The 25289-nt window shown below is 38.8% G+C and overlaps 1 protein-coding gene across 1 annotated transcript in view; it reads left to right on the top strand.

Moving 5' to 3' along the window:
- Nucleotides 1-25289, top strand: part of LOC128949952 (inositol polyphosphate 4-phosphatase type II-like) — a gene marked incomplete at its 5' end in the record, with an annotated part of 97044 nt that overhangs the window by 39224 nt on the left and 32531 nt on the right. The window contains 7 exons of the mRNA XM_054294845.1: nt 2943-3120; nt 7825-8037; nt 12670-12814; nt 20893-21064; nt 21935-22059; nt 22975-23092; nt 24780-24920. Coding sequence (XP_054150820.1) covers nt 2943-3120; nt 7825-8037; nt 12670-12814; nt 20893-21064; nt 21935-22059; nt 22975-23092; nt 24780-24920 — 1092 coding nt within the window. The remainder of the gene's footprint in view (nt 1-2942; nt 3121-7824; nt 8038-12669; nt 12815-20892; nt 21065-21934; nt 22060-22974; nt 23093-24779; nt 24921-25289) is intronic.

The raw sequence follows: 25289 nt of genomic DNA on the forward strand, positions 1-25289 counted from the left end.
CAAAGGGAAAGTCCTGTATAATAATATTTACAAAAATGCAGTGGCTTTGCAATTCTTCTCTCATTTATTACCATCAGGAATGTCATATCCAATTTTTATAAAAGGCACATTATAAAAAAAAAATAGGACCTGAAATGAGAGCAAGAAAGGCTTTTCTTTTAAGTGAAAAGTTTCTGGTATGTGATCTGAAGAATGTCCATAAAGCAAGTTTAGGACTGAAATGACCGCTGACAGTCATGTGGTTATGGTTAATGATGGCGCCAATATATGGAAATGGTCAAGTGTGGTTTTATATGCTTAGTGAAAGCTTTCAAACTTTTCCCAGAAAGCATTATAATACAGTTTTCAAAAGGTACCTGAGTCATAATTTACATATGAGAGGTATGTTTTCATTATGCTGCTGCTATTCTGCACTGGACCTACCCATGCGGCCTTTACCCTAATGCAGAAGTTTCATGCAGTTTGTGCCTTAGGACACCTGTGAAAAGTTTCTCTTCTGCCTAACAGTGCTTACATACCAGAGCTGCATGCAGCACTAAGCTTTAAAAGTAGCTGCAGAGGAGGGAATGTCGCTTACTTGTGAGTGGGAATATCTGTTTGTGAAGGCTAAGGCCACAGAAAACCTCAGCTAGTCATACATGCAGCAGTGTGAACACAACAGTTAGAAACTTCAAACGTGTTGTTTCTGAAAAATAATTACACATTCTTCTAGGGGGATTGAGAAAGTTGCTCTCAAATTATGAGAGGAACTAAATATTTGAAGTTGTGTCGTGCTTTCTAGGGTTCTGAAAATGTTTAAATTGTCCAAATAATTACCAGTCTGGTAGTGCACTTCATTCTGAAGAGTCATTCTCTCTTCACTAATTCCTTTACTTAAAAGCTATGATTTACTTAATTGCAATGAGAACTGCCCACACCTTTGGTGTCACTGCCCTCTTTCTTACAAGTGGTGTCTGTAGCTTTTCTGCTGCAATATTCAGTGAAGCCTAGAGCTGTGGGAGATCAGTGAAAACTATCTAGGATTTAAAGACTGAGGGAAATCCCAGAAAGGAGTTAACTTGATAACAGCATTAGCCAGATTCAGCCTGCAAAAAGGACTTTTTGATAAAGGGAGGGAAAAGCCTGATGGGGAATTAGAGAAGTGTCAAGACTTTTAAGACTATGTCTTCACTGCAATTAACATAGACTGTTGCTCTTTGTCCCTGCCCTATCCACTGAGCCTGCTGCTTGAGGGTTCCAGTGGATGTAGTGCCAGATCTGACTCTGGAAGTCATCTCACTAACAGGCTCTCCACCTCAAAGGCAGAACTGTGGCAGTTTCTTGATTACTCAGAGGGACAGAGGTTTGCTTGTTTTTCCTAATTCATTAGGAGGGACAGTTTATATTATTCACTTTGCTGAAATACTCAGAATTATGACTTCTACTAGACATGGGTCTAGTAGACATGAGTAGCTCATGTAAGTTGGAGATGCGTCGTAATTTAGATGTGGCTGGTAGTAATGGCAGCTATATGCCATTAATCCTGATTGCTTCTACAAAGAATTGTATCTAGGAATGAAGACATTGGTGAAAGACAGAAAAATAGAATGGATATTGGGGAATAGAAAATTAGAATTGGGTATTGAGAGTATACCTCAGCAAAATATGTAAGCAAGAGCCTTCATTTTAAAACTGCTTGAAGCTATCCTTATTTGCCAGAATCATAGAAAATGCTGAATTGGAAGGGACTGATCAAGATTTAGTTTCTAATTTGTAGAAAACTAAAGAGAAGGAACTAGAATTCACTCAATAAAAGGCACAAAGGGGAACTGGGGGTAGGGAAGAGATCTGGACAAAGACTGAAATGAAAGCGAATGCATAAAGTTCAGAGGATTGAACAAGTGTCAGTATTTGGTCTTGGTATGCCAAATTAAGAAAGAAAGAAAGTGGTGAAATGGCTGAAGGGACTGAAATACTTCAGACAAAAAGGAGAGAAGGGAGATACAAACAGTACCAGCTGGGAGTAGCATGTACATTCCTCTGGCATTGGTGATGTGCCAGGAGGGGCTTGGGTTCTTTTTTTCCTGTTTTAATCTGAAGCTGCAGAAGATTTTGGTTAGTTTCTCTGAAAGACTAAACCAGGGCTTTATAAAAGGAAGGGTTACGTACCAGAGGTTCAGGTGAGGAGCTGTGGGCTGCAGGCAAGAGCCAGTGGGTGTGTGCATGCTGTCTGAAGTGGTGTTTGAGAACAGTGGTGTAAGAGGATATTGCATAATTTGTAGGGAGGAAAAGAAGAAAGAGGGATAGGAGAAGTCCTGCAAAATAATTGCAGTAGTTTGAACAGTGGACAGTAGGAAGTTTGCAGTGTGCATTTGTGTGGTTTTGAAGTAATTCACTTCCGCACCCATTGCTGGGTCTCTTCTTGCAAATCAGATGCCTGTTCTTTATTGGAGATAACTCTGTTTATCGTCTCTTCCTGGACATCATTGAGGCCAATCAAAACACAGTGTGGGCCACTGATCAATTCAACCTTAATGGCCCACTTGGAAAGACTCGGTGAGGCAGTCAATTCTCTTTTGGGGAGCTCAGTTGGAAGAATAAGGAGCCTTATGCTCTTTGATATTATTACCTGACTTTGTCAAATATTTTCTGTCTCTAGAATTACAGTGTTTAAAAGAAACACATAAAAACATGGGGGTTTATGTTCAGATCACCCACTCAAAGGAATTTTGCACTGTATTACTTGGAGCATGTGGTGGTGGGCTGTTTCATGCCGTTTATGCTTTTACTGTTCAAGGAAAGGTTTGTTTTTACCCTTAAATGCAGGATCAGTGGTGTCTGTGAAGTTCAGGCATCTGGCTTTTTTTTTTTTTGGAAAAGCAGTGGTAAGATTTTTAGCACCATAAGCATTGCTGTTAATGGCAGAAATGAATTTGACATGATGTGACTCTCTGTTATCACAGCACTGGATACCAGTGTATTTACTATTCACCTGAAAACACAGCCAAGGCAAAAGAAGTTCTCAGCAACATCAGTCATCTGCAGCCTCTCATATCAAGCCATGCAGACCTGCTGCTCAGTTCTGCAAGCCAGCGTTCTCCAGACAGCTTGAAGAACTCTTTAAAGATGCTTTCAGAAAAAGTAAGATTCAAATCCTCACTGCAATGGAAAATGGAGTAACCAAGTCTCTCTAACTGCTGGGGAGGAAGGGGGGGGGGGTTTCTGCATCATTTGACTTTCACAGCATCAGGAAATGTTAAATAAACTCAGCTAAAATAAGCATCAAAATGTTGTTATTAGAAAAATAATGTTATTTAGCATTTCTGTAGGCCTTCCGTATAGAAAATTAATGAAATCTATAAAGATTGCTTTATTAAAAAGTGTAATTAATTTAATTTCATGTAGCTTCTTCATCCTCTAGTGGCTACATAGTGGAGTTTATGAAAATATCAACAATTATAAATAATTTTGTAGTATGAGAAGTCTTTTTTTTTCATTCTCTTTCTATGATATTTCAAGCTGCTGGTTATGGGAGGTAGTTCAAGCCAGGTTGGTGTATAAGGTTTAGAATAACAGCATGATCAGAAATGGTGATGCAGCCTGGAAGGAGAAGCTGGGAAATTTGCTCTAGGAGATCTCAAAGTTTATTTCTCTTTTTCCTATTATATCTGTCTGTAGCTGTAACCTCTTCCTCATTTTAGTTCCTTTAGTTCTAAATTAGAGAAGATAATGTTCGCCGCTGGTCTCACAGACTGATAATGGAGATTAGCTGAAGCCTGTAGTGCTTCCCAGCATATGTTACCCTATAAAAATATGAGCCCTTATATGAATAACAATATGAACTCTGTGACCCGAGAGCTTGTGAAGAGTTTCCCATTTCTCCACGGGCCATCCCTTCAGCAGTATGATCCCAGTATGGCTCAATAACACGATCAGTAACCATTTCCATGCATCTTCAGCTATTGGGAAGTGACAGCCCTGTTGGTCTGTTGAGCACCATTACCCCAGCAGCTCCTCGTGCCATAGGAGGGTTTCAAATATTGATATTGAGCTTGGCCACTTGCTGGGAAGGCATTCCAGAAGAGCACTAGGGAGAGGAACATCGCTCTCAGCGGCAGATGTGTGAATCCACACTCGCTCTGAGAATGTGGAGTCGCTCTGAGCGTCAGGGGTGATGGAAGAAGGCAGAATTCAGCCTGGAAATGAAACAGAGGAATTTAAGGAGGGGGACTGTAGTGATTATGGTGTACCTCTGGATGCAGGAGGGCATTTTTAGCTGTGCATAGAAGAGTGAAGCTGCTCTGTTAGAGGTTAGTTCAAAGAAATCTGTATGCACAGGCAAAGCCAATCAGGCAAAGAAGGGTTTGTTCTGAAGATCCAAGGGGTGGTTGCTGAGCAATGTGCATTTTCTCTGCCATTGGCCTCTGGACAGGAGGAGGGGATGATTTCAGAGGCAGGAGCCATGGTACTAAAGTACTGCTTGAACCATGGCTCGCTAGAGACTCTGGCTATAAAAAGGGGACAAAAAAGACAATTCATTCAGTTTGCTAAAGCCTTAGGTATTTTACATTTATAGCTGGTGGCTTAGTTGAGTGTGTTCATATCAGCTTTTCAGGACCAGGATTAAATTGCTGTTAGTGCATGAGCTCAGGTTCCCAGAAGAAGGAGTCTCACCCCATGTACTCCTTGGATGTCTGTCTAGCCTCCACCTTTTGCTTGGAAGAGACAAATCCAGTTGTCTGAACAACTGCAGCAGGAGTGGTTCAATACCTGCTTCCCTGTCTATTACCAAATGCACTCCTAGGAAAAGGTGGACAATAGAGAAATAGGGTGGATTGCTGAGGAAGCAAGTGTGCTGGGACAGCTGCTTGTAAAGAGGGGAGGAGAGATGGGGAAGAGAGACCAAGAAACAGCTTCAGGAAAGAGAAATACAATTTCAAAGCCCTAAACTCAGTGAACCCACACAATACTGAAATTAGATCCCTCATGGTTAATTCAAAGCCTTATATTGCTGTCTTGAAATATTCTGTCTGTATAGTCTGGTACAGTACTGGAGAACCAAGACTACCAGAGTGTTCCTGCTTGCATTTAACACAGAGTAGCACATGCTCTGCTGAGTATAATGACATGATATCTGCTTGTGCTCCTGAGGCATATGTAGTGCTTTGCTATTCCATCTTTCCTGCACTTTTTGTATGTAAAAAATAAATGCTCTGATGTTTTAACTGGATAGATATTTAGAAAGTAAACATCTGTTTGAAGCCATAAAAATTATTTGCCTGGTGATTAAATTCTGCAAGTTTATTAAAAAACATATCACTTGGTATATATAAGAATTCTTTCTATAATTATTAGGTAGCAGTGAGTAAATCTGAATTATCAATAATGTGAATTACATTAAAGTGTTCATGTTGGAAATGGAAGGACTGGCTGCATGGATTGAAAGTGGAAAATGAAATCAAATAATTCCACTGCTGCTTCTTAAAAGGAGCTTATTTTCTCCTGTTAAGCATCTCCATATATAATTTACAGTTTCCTGTAGTGTTTTCCTGAGACTAACCTTTTATCATCCCTTTTTGTTAGTTGATTAAGGAAGCCTTTAGCTATCGACAAGTGTATCAGCATTTGCAGCTTGCAGCAGGCTTGATAAATTAATTTTCCAGCTATGCCTATCTTTGTTTGCAGAAATACTCTTTAGTAGAGTATCTGAAAGAATTTGCAGAGTTTTTATTTCTTTGTATAGACTGGTTTTGTGATTTCAGTGCAGTTTCATAAATAGTGATGTTCTGCAAATTTAGCTGTACTGAGCTGTTAGAAAGTGAAGTTAAAACATAGACTGCTGTAAAACCAATGGGATCTCTGAATGGAATTTAATTACAGAATTATTTGAGTTGCTGCATGAAAAATGGAGTCGCACTTCTGTACTGATTTTCTTTTAAAAACTAAATTTCCCTATAAAATATTTCTATTCAATTATATTACTTAAACTTTGCAGTCCTAGTGGGCATTATTTACATCAAGCTATCCAATTCTCCTAATTTTTTGAAATGTAAAGTTTTTTTGAGCGTTATTCTGAACCAGAAACGTGAAATTTTCTCAAACAGACATTGTGGGGAAGGTAGATATTAAACCTCAGCAAAACCATGATATTGCTGTTTTTAAGGGTAGACAAGTAATGGAGTTTCAACTCTTTTGCTATGGAACTGTAGAAGTGTTGAAGAGGAGCTTTGCTGTTACCACACAACCCCTCAAATCTCATTGTGCCATGGTAAGGCAAAGAATGGTGGGGTGTGATAGCACTATTCCCCAGAGACTAAGTCATTCTCCAGGCATGCACCATCTGGGTTGGAAATGTAGAAAACTGCAATTGTCCTGCAGAGCAATTCAGGACAACGAGGAGACAGTCCTGAGAAAACTGTTAAAAAATGGCCTTTCCCTCAGGCACCAAGTTGGTAATGAGGAGAAGGAATGGGTCTGGTAATATCGCCAGGGAGATGAGTAGCGTTGCCAAGTCTAAAGAATCCCAAGTCAGGTCTGATTTTGGTTTTAAAAAATCAATAATTTTTCTTAGATGTGCCTGCAGTTCTTATTTTTAGAACTGTAGAGATTTATTTGGAGTAAAATTTTCAGCCCGTCCATGTGAAACAATTCAGAAAGCATTTTTTTGGTAAACATAATGAAAATGGGAAAGGCAGAAACTTCTCATTTAAGTACCTCACCTAGCAGCTGGAGCCTTAAGAAAACCATTAATTTTTTAGAGCCTTTCTGTCTTAAATATCTGTAAACTTTTGAGAGGGTCTTGAGACAGGAAGGCAAGAAAAAGAAGTTGAGTAGGAGTGGGTGCAAAAGAGGAACAGGTAGCATGAAGAAAGGGATAGGATAAGAAATGCAGAAACTGGGAGAAAAGACTTCCAGGAATCTTCTCAGGAGTTCCAGGGAGGTGCTGGCACTTGGCACTTGTTTGTTTTGGGGTTTTTTTGGCTACTTTTCCCTCCAGTTTTTGCATAAGCAGCACATAAGGGCTGAAGAGAGCTTGGCTGGGCAGCCCTCATTTTTGGCATTTCCTGCTGGTTGAGGCTGGATCCTCTGACTCTTATCTACATACCTTCCCACATCCCTGTTTAATTAAGATTGTCTGCACAAAGGCATACTTTCCTTGTTGAGGTGGAAGGGAGATGAATAATGCAGGGAGGTTGAAGGATTTAAAAAATACGGTAAAATGCCAGCTGTAACAGTCAACATAGAAAAATGATGCAGAGATTGAATAGCATCTTCAGAAGACCCGAGAAGACAACTTCAGAGTTTCCTTTCTTTAAAATATACAAAAAAATCAAGCTTGAAATCAGGTGTCACCTACCATGATATCTGGGTTGACACCTACCAGTAGTAAAATTTATCTGTGGAAATACTGCTTTTGCAGATACTGCTATTTCAGCATTGTAGAGTGGTGGGTTTTATTTAGAGAGATTATTGAACTGGTTAATTGTGTTTTATCTTACACTTATTCAGAAATCATTGTGCTGTGGTTGGTTACTCTTGGAAGTGGTTCTTGTTGAGGCTTGCCTCTGAGGTGAAATTTGGAATTCAAATAAAATGTGAAAAGATTGTGATCTCTGACAGATAATGTGCTCCTGTGTTAATGCTTAGAACACTGGGATTGTAGAATGTGATCTCTAAAACTCTTGAAATTTTCCTCATTATTTGTTGGCCTACTTTGTTTTCTGCCTCCCAGGCAGGCCTGAAACAAATAACCGCTCTGCCTAAGGATAATTCAGTGTTACACAGCTTTGCTGCCATACCACATTCTTTGCTCTAACCTTTCCATTGGTTTGGTTTTTTCCCTAGACGGAGTTATTTGTGCACACGTTCAAGGACCAGCTGGTGAGAAGTGCCCTTCTAGCGCTGTACACGGCCCGGCCTGGCTGTGTGCTCAAGAAACCAGCTGTGCCCAGGAGCAGCGCAGAGGAAGGGGCTGATGCACAGCACCAGGACCATCCTGCTCACGTCAAAAGGCAGGACTCCATACCCCATCATTCTGAGTATGATGAGGAGGAGTGGGTAAGTGGACAGAAACCCTTGGCCAGTGAAACCCTACAAATTAGCATAAGCCACCTCAAGCCCTCAGTGTCCTTGTCACATGCCGTTGCAGGGGGCAAAGGGGTGCAAAACTGTAAAATTGTGCTTCTCAGATGCATCGCAGATATGCAGATTTTGAAGCTAAATTGCAAGGCTTTGCCTAAGTACAGTGTGCTGCTCTGAGACTGCCTAGTTGTGCATAGAACAGTGAAGGTGTTGAGTGTATTCTTGCCCAGACACAAGAATAGTCTTTGTTCTTACTTGGGTTGGTTTTGCTAGTTGGGCAGATTTAAGGACTGGAACAGTATATGCTGTTCACAGGGAAATGGTTTTTTTCTTCCCCACCCCCTGCAACACCCCTCTCCAGCCCTCAGGCTGTAATCATTTTAAATACACTGAATTAACCCTCAGCCCATTGCCCCTAGACTCTGTTCTTAGAAACTGTCTGAGGTTCTGTAAAAGAATTAAATACAGTGTTTGGATTTTAACATTCTTAGCATATCTTTCAAAGATATGTATTATTTATATGGCTGAAATGTTATAAATCAATTATTTTGGTGGATGTCTTCTTTAATAGGTCTGTTACTTTATTTCATACGTACTCAAGCTATTTTTATTCAGTCCAGGCTCATGCTTTGAGTTCATCACTGTATTCTCATAGACGTAAAGGATGTCAGCATATTCATCTCTATTGTAAATAATTAATAACTTGTGTGAGCTATGGTATTCCACCTAACCTGTAATTTTTTCCACACCAAAAATAAAGGAAGAAGAATATATTTCTTCTAGAAGAAAGGCAATTATTTCCAGCCCCATGCATTAAGTATTCGTGAGATTTAAACAATAAATAACTCATTATTTCATTTGTCCTCCAGTTTTAGAGCCTTTAATTCACTTTTTCTTGTTTTCTCAACAACCTGAGGGGCTGGAATGGTGCTCTTTGCTTGAACTAAAGCCAAAATGTTTGTTTTTAGCTGTTGAAACATTTAGAGATATAAATAACACAATAGTTTTTGTAAAAGAGATAAATTTTGCACTGGAAAAAGTGGCATTTGTGAAAGCTGCATTTTAATTTAGTACTGCAGTTCAGCATCTCTGAAGAGAAGATAGCTTTGCTGTAATTCATAACTAAAAGCCGCCAGGTGCTTGGTCCTCACCTATTAAACTGCATAAGTGGGTCATTTTAAACAGCATTCATTTTTTTCTGCTGAATTAGTAATCTTGATTCAAATTAAATGTATCTTTCACTGTTTTCTGAATTGAGCTGAGTCAGAGTCATTGTCAAACTTGAGACAGTATAAATTTTGGAGAAATTTTGTGATTTTTTCTGGATTTGAATGGTTAAACTTTTCAGTTATTTCTGTCAGTAGAGGTGATATGAGTTTTAATAATCAAATTGTGATTAGCACGATGGAAAGAGAAAGAATAAAGGCATGTAAAATTTGAAAAAACACTTAATCCACTGTGAAACACAACTATAAAGGGAAAAACTTTAATATATGTTGCTTTGTATGCACAATGCTCTATCCTCCTTTGCTGTTGTAGGTTTTTTCCTCACTATTATCAGTACTAAGTGTTATAAGTACTATTATAAGTACTAGTGTTACATTTTGCAGTTGGAACTTTAGTTTTGCCTGAAATCTACATCCTTAAACAACTCTTTAAGCTGACCCTTGAAGCAGCCCACGAGGGTGTTAATCTCTGAGCAGAGCTCAAAAAGGCCTTAAGGAATTATCTGAATATCCACTGAAATGAAGGCGACACAGCATCTTCAGAGTGCTTGGACGTGCAGATGCTGTGCCATACATGGCACAAGCAAAGCACACAGCTGAAGTGGTGTGTATGGAGGGACAAGAAGTGACTGAGGAGCTCTGTGGTGAATTCGGAAAGGCTGAGAATCCTTTAAAAACAGAAACAGCCTCTGGGACTCCACTGGCTGGCAGTGTTTAGAAGGAAGACATCCAGTCAGGTGCAGTGACAGAAAGGAGTGTCCATTCCTGCTCTCTGAAATGAGGAAGGTGTCTTAGTTTTTAATGATACTTTCTGATCAGATGGAACTTAATTACAATTTTTTCAGTTGGATGAATGAAAGAGAATTATTTTACAGGCTCATTTTTAATTGTCCTAGGAGAGGTGCCCAGCTTTCACTGATGCCAAGGCCTGCCTTTCCATCTTTTCATCTGCTTAAGAAGATGAAAGGTCAGTGCTAGGCTACAGGAAAATATTCTGGAAGTAGTAAAAGATGACAATAAGAAGTGACGAAGTGAAGGGAGACGGCCCATCTTAATTGATCAGCATCGAACTCCAATTTATTGATCTAACATGCACATTTTTATAACCGTGTTAATTAAGTTCATACATATTGCAAAACCCGAGCTCATCATTGGCTACAGATTACACAGCAACCCCTCCTCTTGTTTTCAATACCTGTGGTTTGTTATTGAGACCAAAACTTGTGTTTCTCATCCTGTTATTAACTGTTCTCAAGGCCTCCATGTTTGTCACTGCTTTCCCATCACTACCCAAGGACAAGGTATTTACTTGTTATTAAAAACAAGCCTGAGAACTTTGCTGTTTACAGCTGCCTTTTACTTTTCAATCAGCTGTATATTTTCATGGCCTTTTTTCCTTCAAGCCATGTCTGAGCAAAATTCTCCAACAAAGAAACGGATTAATTTCTTCTCATGGAGAATCATAGAAGCCACTTGATTTTCAGTGATGGGAAACTGCAGTTTTACTTGAAAATTGTTCCTGCCAAACTGCAGAATTTCAACAGCCTTCTTAGATAAACGTGACTGCCTTTGGTGCAGACAGAATAACATCTCAATGAATGATAAATAGATGCCTCTACATTTTCTATCTGCCCACAATCCCAGGAGCCTCCTGTGTGGAGAAAAGGGGCTGTGAAACAGGCCCTTGCTCCCTCTCAGTTGCTTGTATATAAAAAAGCCAGATACATGATAATAAGAGTGAGCTTTCTGTCAACAGATGTTTATGAATTTCGCTTCTAAACCCTCAGGGAACGTTTGTGGGAATATTGTATAGAAATCATCTCAATGCTGGGTTAATAGTTGGTTTGAAAAAAGTGCTCTTTCCGATGTGAAACAAGGGCTCATATTTGTGTTGCTTGTGCAATAACTCCAGATGCTCTTTAAGAGCTTAATGCTTTTTTTGTGCAGGAATTAAGTTCCCCCATCACACAAAAGAAAAGGGAAATTAGATTGCTCCAACTTCTCTGAGCAACCTCACTTGCATATTCCTCAGCAACTTCAGTGACTGAAAGCTCTGAAGCTCCCTTATACTCTGGAGGATTCTTCATAGAATCCTTCTCCCCAGAATTATGCTTGTGGGCGGTAAAAATCAGTAGTTTCACACATATTGTAAATGTTTTTTCAGGATTGCTTGAAGTGCATAGAGGAGGAAACTTTTGAAGGAATCTATACCTGCCCTCAGTCTTTTGTGTCCTCAGGAGGAGGGAGCAGGGCATAAGATAAGATCCCTCTAGTCAGGCTGAAGCGAGGCATATAGTTGAAAAGCGACATTAGATTTAAATGTTTGCCTTAGCAGTGGCTCTAGATTTGCCTCCACTCAAAATCCAAGGGTTGCCATTTAAACGGAACTATGCTATTTCTCTGAGTTCTCAGTTTTCTTTAACCTTCTCTCTTGGTATTTTTGCAACTTCATTTTTCTGCCTGAAGACCTGACAAATACATAATGCTTCTGGCTCTGTAAAATACAAAACAAAGCAGTGATGTTAAATTCCCATTTTTAACCCTCAAGCAAACTCTGGTTGCTCTGCAATACTTTCAGAATGACTCAGCATTGAAACATATACTTGGAGAGGGAAGGGTGGTTTCTGTGGGTTTGTTATGGTTTGGTTTTAGTCTGATTGCTTGTCTTGTGAACAGCCTCATTACTTGTATGGCTTGGTTTCTTCCTTCTTATTCAGTGCTGCAAAAGTGGGTGCAAAAGCTTTGATTATCCATAACAGCTCTTTCTTATGCTCCACATGATTTCTTTTCCTCTCTGCTTGTACAGAACTTTTTGTACCTCTCTATTACTTCCCTAATTCTCCTATTGTAAACTCAGTTAAGTGTGACGGTTGCAGTTTGTGTGAGAGGTGAGGAACAAAACTGAAATTGTGTTAGCTAATAAATATGCCATGACAGCAAGTTTCTCATTTTAGTCCTTGAATTAACATTTTCTTCAGCAGAGTAACTGATGTGATAAAATACAGGATATGTTAAATTATCAAAAAGAGGTTATTAAACACTGTGACAAAACTGGCCCACACAAGGTTTCATTTGTCAAGCTTTGAGTGTGTCTGTACTCTTAAGGTATCATTTAAATAGACAAGCTGCTCAGTTCCTTGCTATTAGACCTGAAACTTTGTCCGCATTATGTCGAGTTTGAAGCGCTTGTGCACAGTGTCTAAAACCATAAAAGTTTGGGTTCATTTACGCTGCAAGAGAATCTCCATGAAAAAGGCTCAGGTTGGTAATAGGCTGAAGGATGAGAGGAGCAGTCGTATGCTAACATCATGAATAACTTACTATTGTCCCTTTTTGGTTTTTTTTCTGCAGTAACATGCAGTGATAATTCTGGTCTTTTCAGGACAGGGTCTGGGCCAACGTGGCAAAGAGTTTGAACTGCCTTATTGCCATGGTGGACAGGCTGCTTGAAAAGGACAACATCAGCAACATCAAAGAGGGTGAAAATGAGCCTTCAGCAGAAGATTGCAAGGTGTTGCATACAGGCGGTAAGCAACCTCCCCTAATTTTTTTTTTTTTAGTCATTGACAAGAGTAAAGAAAAATTTGCACAGCTACAGAAAAGTCATCTAGAGAAGACTCCATAGTATCTTTGATGAGAGTGCTAATGGCAAGGTTTACACATTTGTGGGAGGTTATTTATCAAAGTACAGCTTTAATGTGTGCTCAGACTGCTTGCCATGTGCAGTTGTTTGTGCTAGAGTGTAAACCTTTTGAAACTACAGTCTTTTCTTTTTGTAGGCTGATGTAATTTAATTTACTCTAGATTTTACTTGCGTGTAGTATTTTGAGGAAAAAAAAAATTGGACTGTGTCTTACCCCATAGAAAATTTGTAAGGAAAGGTGAACATTCTGAATCAGTGTCATTCTCCTGCAAATGCTTCTGCTTTTCTGAGGTGATATACTGAGTTTTATTTTCTGATTTGATAAAATTCATGTTTACCTGGATATACCTGTCAGCCTGTGTCAAAAGGTCAAATGGAATAATTCAGTGGGATGATGTAAAGAAAATTTTGTGACAAGGGTCCTTGTCACCTTCTGATCTTCTCCTTCTCATCTTCTGATCTTCTTCTGATCTTCTCCTATGATTCATGTTTGCATTCTTGATGCATAGATTATATCTGCTTAATAAGTCTAATGGGATTTTCTAGTCTGAAAGTGTGTTGCAATAAATGAAACAGATCCTTAGTGATGGTGGTAGTAGTCCTAATGGAAGGACATCAGAGCCAACCTTTGTGCCACTCTTTGGCTAAATAAATCAACTCCCCATACAAAACAACAAACCAACACAACTGCTTTATTTTGTACAGTTTTGTATAGTTTCAATTTTCTTTTTTTTCATTGTGCATTTTATCCTGTGTCTTCCCTTACATGTTCTCCACGGAATTTAATGACATCATTTTATATAAAGACTTTTAAAGTTATCAGTACTCACTTGTAATTTATTTCTTACACAACAAGAATTAAAATCACTTTTAAAGTTTTATGTCATTTGTGTAGTACTGGTGAGATCTGTGAATTCTGGTTGTAGTATTGATTTTTAATGCAGCTGTAACATCTGCATTTTACCAGTGTGAGAGGTTTATGCTGGAGTCCTGGCATCCTTGTTTTCAGTGCAAGATGTGTTGGACTTGATTTTGTGTGATTTGTTCAGAGAGCAGCTTATTCCTTATCTGTTTGGTTCTCTAAGTTTCTGTCTACCAGGCATGTAATGTTAGACAGGAGGGTGATATAATCTCTGCTCTCTAGTGAAGGCTTGCAGGTGAAAAATATCAACACAGCTTTCTACACCTTTCCCGCCTTCCTCAGAGAAAGTACAAATATTCAACAGCTAGGTAGGTGTAGTTTTGAACTTGGGAGAATCCTTAGATGGTGGGCCTTTTACAGACTTTTACAGACTTTTCCCTAATTTCCTTCACTCTCTTCAACCCCCTGAGTATCTCCTCTGCTATACGCCGTGTTATGGATTTAACCAGCACAGGCAAATGAAATATTGGTTACAACTTTTAGGTCACAAGCCAAAAACAAAAAAGGAAAAAGCAAAGTTGCATCATTTAAAGTACTGTAATAAGGCAGCCATCAAGTCATCAAGTAGAATGAAAGGTAGCTCTTGCTTAGCAATAATGATAATAGTGATGGTTAGAAAATTTTAGATGAGCTTCATCCAGCTGAGAGGTTGTCTTCTGGAGCTGGTGGGCCAAAGACACAAAAAATATCCAACTGCTATGATGCTGGAATAAATCCTTGCTTTTTTCTTCATTTCAGAGCCATCCCTATTTCTCTTGAATAAGTACAGGTGTCCTTCAGTGAGAGCAGTGCTTTTGTTGAGCTGTCCTGAAAGTTCTCTAACACTCCCTCACATGAGAGCTGCAGAGATGTGTGGGGCAAACTGCTGTGTTTTCATGTCCTTTTTGAGTAAGACATCGTTTTAGGAATGCCTTGGACAGTTTATAGGACTTTCAAGGTCACATAGAGATGGAGACGTTTTAAAATTGCTTTCTTTTATAGGACTAACTTGAAAGATGGAGCTTTCCGAAGAGCTTTCCAGGTGTGTGCCAAAGTTGGTTCCCTAATGATTTTCAAAACTTTGGGGCCAGAATTTTTCATGCTTGACTTCTCTATGAGAGTGTGGGTGTAGATGTTTGTTTTTCTCTGCATCTCCCTCTCTGAAATTTAACGTGAAACCCTAAGGCTGCACTGTGAAGCAACTACACAGAGGTTGAGATTCCAAGTTTACAGTTACAAATTTGGCTTTAATTCTGCTTCATTTTAAACTTGAAGCCTGATTATGAGTTCACAGCATTTTCCTAGATACAAAATCACACTGTGTACGCCCATAGATACATTTCTAAAATAACAGACTTTTGCACTACTTAAAATTCACAAACGTGACATAAATGAAAAGCTTGCCACATCTTGCTTATATATTATACATAATTTGAGCATATTTGAGCATAATGTATTTCATTAATACTGCAAATATATGGCACAGGTTGATCTTTAAGTCTGAAACTGCTTTAGTTGATACTCAGAGAAATTGGGCTGCTTTTGTAAGAAAAAGAATGCAGAGTTTTGAACAAAATAATAACAAATAAGCCTTGAAGTATGAGATTAAATTTTTGCTTATTGAGTGAACCTGACTGGTTTTTTGTAGCATATAGCAATGAAAGACCTTTCAAAAAATGCACATCTGTTCATTTTAGATGATAGAAAATATTATGACAATATTTTGATGCAATAGCATTTTCATATAAATTTAGATATTGTTGTAACATATATTCAGAGTTTCCTAAAGTAGGTTGATATTTGCAGTCTCAGTGACTATGGCATTGTGTGATCTTACTCTCTTTTTTCAAACATGTTTATATTTGTTGTTTGGAATCTTTGTAATTGGAGATACTGGAGCACTTTTTTTTGCTGTACTCTGCCTTTCAATGTGAATTATACCTTCCTTAGCCTTAACTTTTCATGCAGTCTGACCTTTGAGTGTATTCTAAAGACTGAATTTGAGTTACAGTTACCAAGGTAACATGCTATGGTTTCATCAGTCGCAGGATTATGAATCCTCTGCAGGATAAATCAGGAAGAGTAGAAGGATTTTTAAGGAGAGGGCTTTTTTGTTGTTCTTCTGACTCTAGTCTGGTTTGCCTTGGAGAAATATGTGACAACATTAAATTCTTTTCACTTTTGCCTTTTCGTTTTCCGTGAGAGTTGTGATGTGAAAGCCTGTCCTGCAGCATTAGAGGTGCCAGTGGAACACAGCGTTGGCTCTGGTGCTGGCACAGCCCCGACAGATGTCTGTGCTTGGCTGCTGCATGTGGCTGCTGTTTCTGTCTGCTGCTCGTGCCTCCTGTCAGAGCTCCCACCCAGCCGTTCCCTCGCTGCCTCTGCGTGAGGACTCCCCCATTTGATACACACAGGATCCACCTAGCATCACAAACAATTTGAGTTGCCAGTGTGATTGCACCTGGATTTTGCCTTTAAGTGAATTATGGAATCATGAGCTCCGTGAACTGGCCCTTGATAACCTTCAGCATAGGTTTGCAAAGAGCACCTGGGGAACATTGCCACATTTCCTAGCTGGAATTACAGGAGACCTCTGTTCATACTCACATTGCTACAGACACATGTGGGTTTATTTTTCTTGTATTATCTCATACCTGTTGGGGACTATATAAGTTTAGATTCAAAATTTCGGACTTTCATTGCCCTGGGGATGGGGACTACATCTTTCGTTGCATCCCTTCCAATGCAGGCTGGTAGAAGTGGGAAATAAAGCTATGTTCTGTGGGAAATAAAGCCATGCTCTAGTTTTATTGGAATCTTCAGAAAAGCTTTTATTATAAAATATTGTTTAGTCATGAAGATGAAAAATTTTTCTGTGGTCTGTATCCTTGAGCAGCAGACATAATTTATTTAGAGCAGTCACATGTGAAAAGCTTTCTCTTTCCTTCCTCTTCCTCACATTTTTCCTTCCTTTTCTTTGAAGCTTGTATTTACAAAAGTTTTACTTATGCTTTTTTTTCCCCTTTTCCCCTCTCTTCTGTGTCATCCTTTTCTTTTTGATAGGATCCTTATCTGGGCTGAATGTAGCCCAGGAATACAAGACAATCCCCTTCAGCAGTACTTTCTCTAAGTACTTTGGCTAAAAACAGAAGCTGAAAAATATGTAAGGGAAAGACTGTTTAACTGAATCAACAAACTAAAACAAGATATAAGAATATTTAGTTGCACAGCATTCACAGAACCTTCCTATGCTTAAAGTGTATTAGATTTTCTTAGCTTTGTCTTTTATTACCTTTGTCCTCTCTTTCTGTTTTCACTCTGACTAAGCATGCTGAGATGCTCATGTAGGTATTATTGGATGGTTTTGGGTTTAGCTATTAATCCATGTGACAGTGGAGAAAATCTTGGATGGTTGCAGTGGAATAATAAATCCCAAGAATTCCAAATTTCTGGACACCCAAACTGTGCAAAGCAAACTGCTACCTTCAAGTGCAGGAACACCAGGAAATCTTATTCAGGTTTTTATTGTTCCTGCAAGAACTGCTGCAGCATTATGAGTACAAAGCCTCCTCCTTTTTCAAAGAGCTTAGCCCTCAGCTGCAGTTCAGCTGAGCTCCAAGAGCTGCGTGGCAAAATAAAGAAATAAGGCACTGACCTTTTTATGGTGCAAAGTTGAATATGTGCAATCTTCTGTCTTTTTAAACTTCCCTTTAAAAAAAAAAAAAACATTAATTCAAAGACTGTTCCTTTCCTAAGTCAGTAAAATCAAATTCTGGGTTAATTATTTCATGCTGATTTTAGGGATTTACTGCTGCTGTGTTGGTTGGTTGGTTTGATTTGCCTGCCTTTTTCATTAAAACAGAGTTTGTCTAATGATCACTTTGTGATATAAAGACAACTCATTTATGTTTTTTTACCTCTAATTATTTCAATTCTGTCATGGAATATTTTTATGATCAGGTAGCGAGTGATTAATTTAAGTGAAACGTTACCTCGTGGGTATCTGCTGTTACATTTATATGTCACATTTATATTTGTGTTTCTTACATTTGTGTGGCTGTAGTGCCCCCCTTTGCTTTAAGGGCACAACATTATGCATTCTTCTGCTTTTTCTTTAAGGTTTGGTTTTTTAACTTCATACCATTCAAGTTTTGAAGTGACTTAAAGCAATTTATGGATTTTAGGTGGCACAAATAGCAGTGACAAAATTGGCTTTTTTAATCTGTTGCTAGGGCTAAAGGAGATAGGAGTACTATGCTGAAGCATCCTTTTTGGTTACCAGCATATTTTAATGAGCATTTCAGTGGGCCTGACTTTGAAAAGACCAGAAGCTTGCTTTTCTGCCAAAGTTTATAAAATTTAACATGTGGTTTGACATATTGCAACTTGGATATGAGCACGCAGAACTGACTAGCTGGGTGCTAAGCAGGTCATTTGCCTGCACAGCCTGTTGATTACAGGAACATGGGGCTGAAGGGCGTTTTCCAGTAACCAAAGGGCAAATCCTGTCACAGACTGAGCTGCCATCACTCTCTTGGCAATGAACATGGAATATTTACTCAGTGCTTTGTGGAACATGCACTTTTGTTTTAATCTCATTCTAACTGCATAGCGGTGGTACTGTCCTTTTAGTTTCATCCTTTAATTTTTTAATTTAATATGTTTGGTTTTCATGCCTTGTTTTAGTTTCCCGTGGCTGACTAGCTCTATTTTTGTGCTGAGTTTCTTTGCTTTATCCGGAGACTCTGACAGTTCTTCTGGATGCTAAGTGTTCCAAACTGACAGGCTGCCCATGTCATTTTAGCAACCTGACAGTCATCCCGGAGTCTCCTTGTCGCTTCTGTTCTTGCTTCTAATCTCCTTTTTTTAGATGGTCACTCATTCAGTTAATTCTTCACCCCTTCTTCAAACAATTTTCCGCTGTGATTTTAATTTAAAAGAAAGTTGAGATCCGAAGGCTCAATGTGTGTGAGTCCATGAATGTGTTAAAAGCAATAATTTGTATTATTCCTTTCCTGAAGTGATTCTACAAAGGTATTCTGAAAAATATCTTATTCTAAAATGTATACAATATGATTTACTGAGTCACTCTAAGAGAACTCTTAGACTTTAGACTTTGAGCTTACTTTGCTGCTGATGCTTTTATTGGCATATGTATATTGCTTAAATTAATAAAGGATTGTAATTTGACTGAGACTTTAGATTGCCTGACCTGTCTACACTGGCTTCCAGTACATTACACTTTTTTGTCTACCTTATTTCTAAACTCGTCTGTGTTTTGCAGCAGCCTCTGGTTGTTCTTTTGCTTTTATTCCCTGGAATAAACACCACAGTTAGTTCTTGTTATTTTCTCCTCAGGAAGAGGGGAAATCAAGTTGCTGCTCAGTCTTTTTCATCAGCTTAAGGAGATTAAATCTTGGTAGCTCTGCGCTGCAAGCTCTCCATTTTTCCAGCAGCCTCTCTAAAACGTGTACACCAGCGTTTGGCACACAGCGTGTCATCACTCTGTTAGCCAATGACATGTATAAAATCACCTGGAGCTTGTGCCTGGGGGTGGCTCATGGTCTGTTTTGTTAGGATGACACTCGCTTCAGAACTGCTTTTTTCCAGGGAATGCTTCCTCAGTCTGTGTTACTCATGGTTAAATATGTATGACTGTGGTAAAACTCATGTTGTCTGACCACAAAGTTAACAAAGAGCTCATCCGATTCTCTGTGCATGCTCTGTCCTTGTTCCCCTTTCCTGCTCCTTGCTTTCTCTAATTTCTCCCAGCTTTCAAAGCTCTCTGCAGTCTTCTTGGCTGCAGTTTTATTAATTTGTGTGTTTTTCTGGAGCTCAGCCAAATTGACTGGCAACAGGCAGCTGTCTTCTGCCTCAAGAACTTCCTCAGTTCTAATGAGGTTTTACTGGCCTGACTCAGAATGTTACCTGAAACAACACGCTGCTGTCTTGCACCTAATTACAACAGATTTTAATTATCATTGATTCTTAATTACACTGACCTACAGAAAATATGAGCCAATTATAGACTGTTGCATTGTCAGTTGCATTCCCAACTTTTATATAGATTCTTCTAGAGTGTTGATTTCCCTCATTTCAAACTGTACAATCAAACTGAGATGTAGATTCTGAAGGAGGGGGATTTATTTATTTGTTTTTATTATTTGCTCAACTTAGGGATAGGCAAAGCCATATGCAACTACCAGGCAGGTCTGATTTTATTAAATCATATAAAATTCAGGAGTAGCTGGGATTATTGGGCAAGTTTGTGTAAGGTGTTCCAATTCTCCTCCATTCCTAGTTATCACTGTTTCATTTGTAATGTATTAAGGAATCACATTTTTCAATCATTTCATGAGTGTTTTTTTTAATATGCCTAGCGTGTATTTTCATAGAGAAAAACATGTTTCAAAATACTCTGCATCTCTCTGATAGAAATAGCTAAAATGAGTTCAAAATCTCTAAATGTTTAAAGAGAACAACATAGAATCTAAAAAAAAAGGAATATGGTCTGAAGCTTTTTATATTTCCAGCCTGTAGATTAAGTAGGTGATACCCTTCCAGATACCTATTTGTTATTGTGTTTTACCCTCCAGCACCCACCTTTTCTTAAATATTTGGTTATTCTCTCTGGTTTTGCATTTTTGATGCTATTTCATTTCTTACATAGCCAGTTCTGAGTCCTGAAAGGAGACTCCATCGCCACTGTATTAATCTCTGTGTGCTAAATGAGGTTTTATGTGTTTCCCTGTGTACTCTGTTTGTGACACTTGAATACCAGTTTTACAGGGATGCTGGGACTGTTGGAAAAGGCCATTGTTTCAGAGTGCAGTTGGATTCAGGCCAGGGATTTAACCCCATTCCCAGTGGTAAGATGGAATCCTGCTTATAAGTATGTTCTCCAGTGGCATTTGTGGTCCCACAGTGGTCTGGGGAGAGCTGCAGGGGTTGTTTTAAAGGGAAGGGTGATGTGCACAGCTGCTCCTGCCATCCTTCCTAGTGAAGAAGGGTTTTTCACTGCGAGTTTTCCAGTCTGGAGCAGATGACCTGTCGTGTTGTAGGTGACTGGTACGAGCAGCTGTACCCGCTGGTGGTCACGCTGAAGGACTGCATGGCAGAGGTGGTGACCAGGGCCAAGCAGTCCATGGCCTTTGTCCTGCTCCAGGAACTTGCCTGTGGCTTGCCCCAGTGCCTGATGCTGACCCTGAGGAGAGACATCGTCTTCAGCCAAGCAGTAGGTTGTCTTGTGTCGCTCACTTCCTTCTCTTGCTCTAATTATAAGCATACTCTTCATGCCAGTGTTTGTGGGTTTCTTTCTCATTGGTTTTTTTTTTTTTCCCTTACAATTTGATACAGCTTTTTCATTTATTTTCCATTATATTCACCTAAATAATTTATAATGTGGTAAGAAATTAAATAGGAAGTAGAAATCCATGGTACTGGCTAGGCAGCATCCAAGCCAGGGAGATTTTTTTCTCCTGGTCACCTTGGAAATAGGGAGAAGACAATTTGTTTTCAGTTTGTGGCAGTGTTTTAAGTGTTTAAATACTATTAGCATGTCTTTCCTTAGAACTGTCTTTTCTTGGCAAATAACTGAAGCTCTTTATGTCTTCTCCTGTATATCATGTTTTTTTCAGATAGATTTTTTTCTAAACATTTCACTTAATTTCTCTCTTAAGTTGGCAGCTGCCTAGGAGATTCAGTTACATTAGATGTTGAACCACTTTCAAATCCATCAGAATTCACATGTTTAATTCACAGTCTTGCATGTTTGAAGCCTGACAAGTGAGGTTCTGGTCTTATTTATGTCAGTGTAAATAACACACAATGATACAAAACAAATTAAGCTTATCTAATATACCTTAACAGAATATTTCACTACTTTATACACGCCCAAAAAACCCATCAAAATACATTATTATGAAATCATGTACTTAGTCACTAAACAGAAATACCTATGCTGATTTCTCAAATATGTAGGTGCTACCTCTGTTGTGTATAATGATGGCAAGCCTCATTTTAACTGTTTGTCTTGTAACAGTTGAAATGTCTTGTATCTGTTTGTCTTGTAACACTCTTGCACATGTTTTAATTATCTTTACAACTCGCTGGATTGGTCTGTGGTTTTGCAATCAAATTGCACACAGGTTTACATGATCAAGGATTTTTACAACAGCTTCACACTGTTGGATTGCTGGTGCAGTATGAAGGACTCCTTAGCACATACAGTAAGTATTGCTCTTGGACAAAGTTCCTTATGTTCCCTGCCCAGAAGTTACCCAGGAAGTTCTTATTTTAACCTCAGCAAGCCTCTTATTTGGCTTGCTGAATCAAATCTTGTCCTTACAAGACAGTAGACTTGCACATAATAGCACAGCTGAAGTCATTGACACTGTGTTGTTAATTCTGCAGCAAAAGTTATTAATCTGTTTCATTCTGAGTTCCTCAGAGAACACGGCCTGCTTATTGTTCCATGCAGACCTGACCCAAAATAGCAGGTTTATAAAACTAATGCAAACGGAAGATTTAAACACTTACTGCTTTTATCAGCCTCGGCCCTGATCCCCAGTGCTGATAATGTGAAGATAGCCTGAAAACAGTTTCATAGTTTGTTACACATGCCATTATTTGATATGTATTAAAAAGGAAATTTGGAGGGAGAAATTGCCTTATCTTTCAAACTTTGAACTAGATCTATTGGAATCATTCCCTGAATCAGAGATTTTGACTAAAGTAGAGGAATTTAGCATTTGTGCAGCTTTATTATGCAGTTGCTCATTTGGAGATAGCTGTCTTCTTCATTTTACATGATGCTTGTTTTTATTCTCAAAACCTTTGTCCTCCATCAGCAGGAAAGCCTTTTGAAAACTTTCAGAATAGACAAAAATGGCTTTTCTGAGGTTATTTTATGTCTATATAGAGCAGGCTGATTTTCAGAATTGCTTAATACTCATGGTTACCATTTAGGGCACAGAATTGTCAGCAGTTCAAGAAATGAGTCTGGTTTTATGTAGGTTACTGTAATGTGGATTTAGAACTGTGATTTTTAGATGCACAGACTGGAAAATATATTGCTTTGCCCTGACCTATACAGTGACTGATCTGCCAACTCTGTTAATAGTCTCTTTAATCTTTTCATGTAGGTGAAGAAGCAGGGATGCTCGAAGACATGGCTGTGGGCATTTCAGATTTGCAGAAAGTAATGTTTAGAGTAATTGAAGCCAAGTCAGAAGATTTTTTGCCTATTATAAGTGGAAGGCGGTAAGAACTTTGTTTCTTGGAGCCCAGGAAACTGAGCTGCAGTTTTAATCTGTAGCCCATGAAACCCGTCTAATGGTTTTCTTGTTGCTGAGTTCTGTTTTATTGAAAGTGCATTGTTTTACTTTTTAGAAGGTGAGTTAGTAGGGATTCTAAAAGCCAGTAGGCTCTGGGTTACTCTCCTGATAAAAAGCTGAAGTTCCAGTTACTAATACAGATTAATCTGAGCAGCGTCTGTGTTGTGCAGAGCTGCTGGTGCATTATTCACACATGGATACTGAACCCTGGACAAGTGACAAGGCCATTGTTTACAAATGTGGTCTCTAACTGAGAAACTTTGCTTTTGAATGTCCTGAATTTGTATTTCAGCATGAGAAATGAAACTGCAGTTCCAAGAGTTAGGCCTTGATTGTTTTTAAGATGGAAACCAAAAAACTCCGATGCCACTTAGTATTAAAAACTTAGTAGTCACTTTTAAAAATGGAAGCCTTTTTTAGCTGCTGAAAATCACACAGGACATAGGCAGTCTCAGAAATCCTTGCACAAAATCACTTATCCTTTATGAATCTCACGTGAGTACTGCTGAATGTCAGGACATATACTGCAATACTCCGTTTATTTTGGCTATTTGAGGGTTAACAAGATTGGAATGGATTTTTCATCTTTATTATTATTCTAGTCTGAAGCTCCAAATAGCTTTATTTTGCAAAAATCACTTCCTTAATAGTATCATTGCTCTTAAGATGACTGTAAATTAAATTCAGCTAAAAGCAGGAACTTTTAGAAAATATATGTTTCCTCTGAAGGGGGCTTTCACCACTGATTTACTTAATTAATCTGGATGATTCACTCTCATCATATGGGCTTTCTGAGAAGGGATTGAATAAATAACAGGAAGGCTGGAATATGATAGGCAATACAATGGGAATAATTAAAATTAAAAAAATTTTAAAAATAAAATCTACAAGGTTTATGTGGAGGAGTGCCATTCCTCTTAGAGCTGTGATAAGACTGCTCCTATCAAACAGCATTGGAAGTGAACCGTAAAAAGAAAAGATGAAAAGGTGAAAATCTAGTTATTTTCTAATAATTTTTTTAGAAACCCTCCATTTTTATTTTGGTTGTTATATGGTATGGCTCAATAAATGAGAGTGAAAGACTGTAGAAATGCAAGACAGAAAAATCAAACTACAAATTCTTATCTTGAAGAGTCAGCATATTTACTTGTAATTGTTTTTTCTAGGAAAGTGCTTAAACCTGACATTCTGTGTGCACAAACAAATCAATCCAAAGTGTGTGGCACTGTCTAGCAGTGCACTGATCATCTGGTGTGGGTGGTAGACACCAGCCACCCAGGGGAGGTGAAATTCTGTTCAGGAGCTCACATGCTTTTATTAGAGGCCATTCTTTTATTAGAGGCGCTTTTGGAACATTCTTTACAGAATCACAGAATATTTTGAGTTAGAAGGGACCCATATGCATCATCAAGTGCAACTCCTGGCCTTGCACAGGGCTTCCCAAGAATCACACCCCGTGCCTGAGAGTTCAGATGCTTCTTGAACTCTGTGAGGCTTGGTGCTGTGACACTTCCCAGGGGAGCCAGTTCAACCTGCTCAACCATTCTCTGGCTGAAGAAACTTTTCCTGACATTCAAGAACCCCATCCTCACTCTTGTTTTCATTGTTGCTAGTGAACATTACATTATAGAGGTCCAGCTCCCAGCAAAGATGTTTCAGCTGCTGCCACAAGAGATTAAAGAGGGAAAGCTGCTTCGCATGTATCCAGTGCTCTTTAATGTTGGAATCAATGAGCAGCAAACACTGGCAGAGAGGTAAGGAAAAGTCACGTTGCATTTTCTGTCCAAGTACTCCATGCTGGTACAGGCTATCTCTCAGGATTAGAAACAAATCTTCTTTGTTATTTGCTCTTAGACAATCTCACATTGACTCAGTGTGTATTTTCAAAGGTATTAAAGGAAATAAACACAAGCTATGAAGCAATGTAGAACAGTGAAAAAGTCCAGATGAAGATAAGATCATAAGCAGGGCTCCGTTTCACAGAGTTGGTGCCATGTTTCTCTTGGATACAGGTGCAAAATGGATTTCTATTTCAGATGCAGAATTTTGGTTGTATGCAGTACTCTGAAATTCTCACACAAGTTTGAAAATTCAAAATTCTTACATCTTGAAGATGGGTTTGA

The sequence above is a fragment of the Melozone crissalis genome, unplaced genomic scaffold (genome assembly GCF_028551555.1).
Source record: "Melozone crissalis strain CALT ecotype California unplaced genomic scaffold, PUWL_Pcris_2 ptg000334l_1, whole genome shotgun sequence".
NCBI classification, from domain to species: Eukaryota; Metazoa; Chordata; class Aves; order Passeriformes; family Passerellidae; genus Melozone; species Melozone crissalis.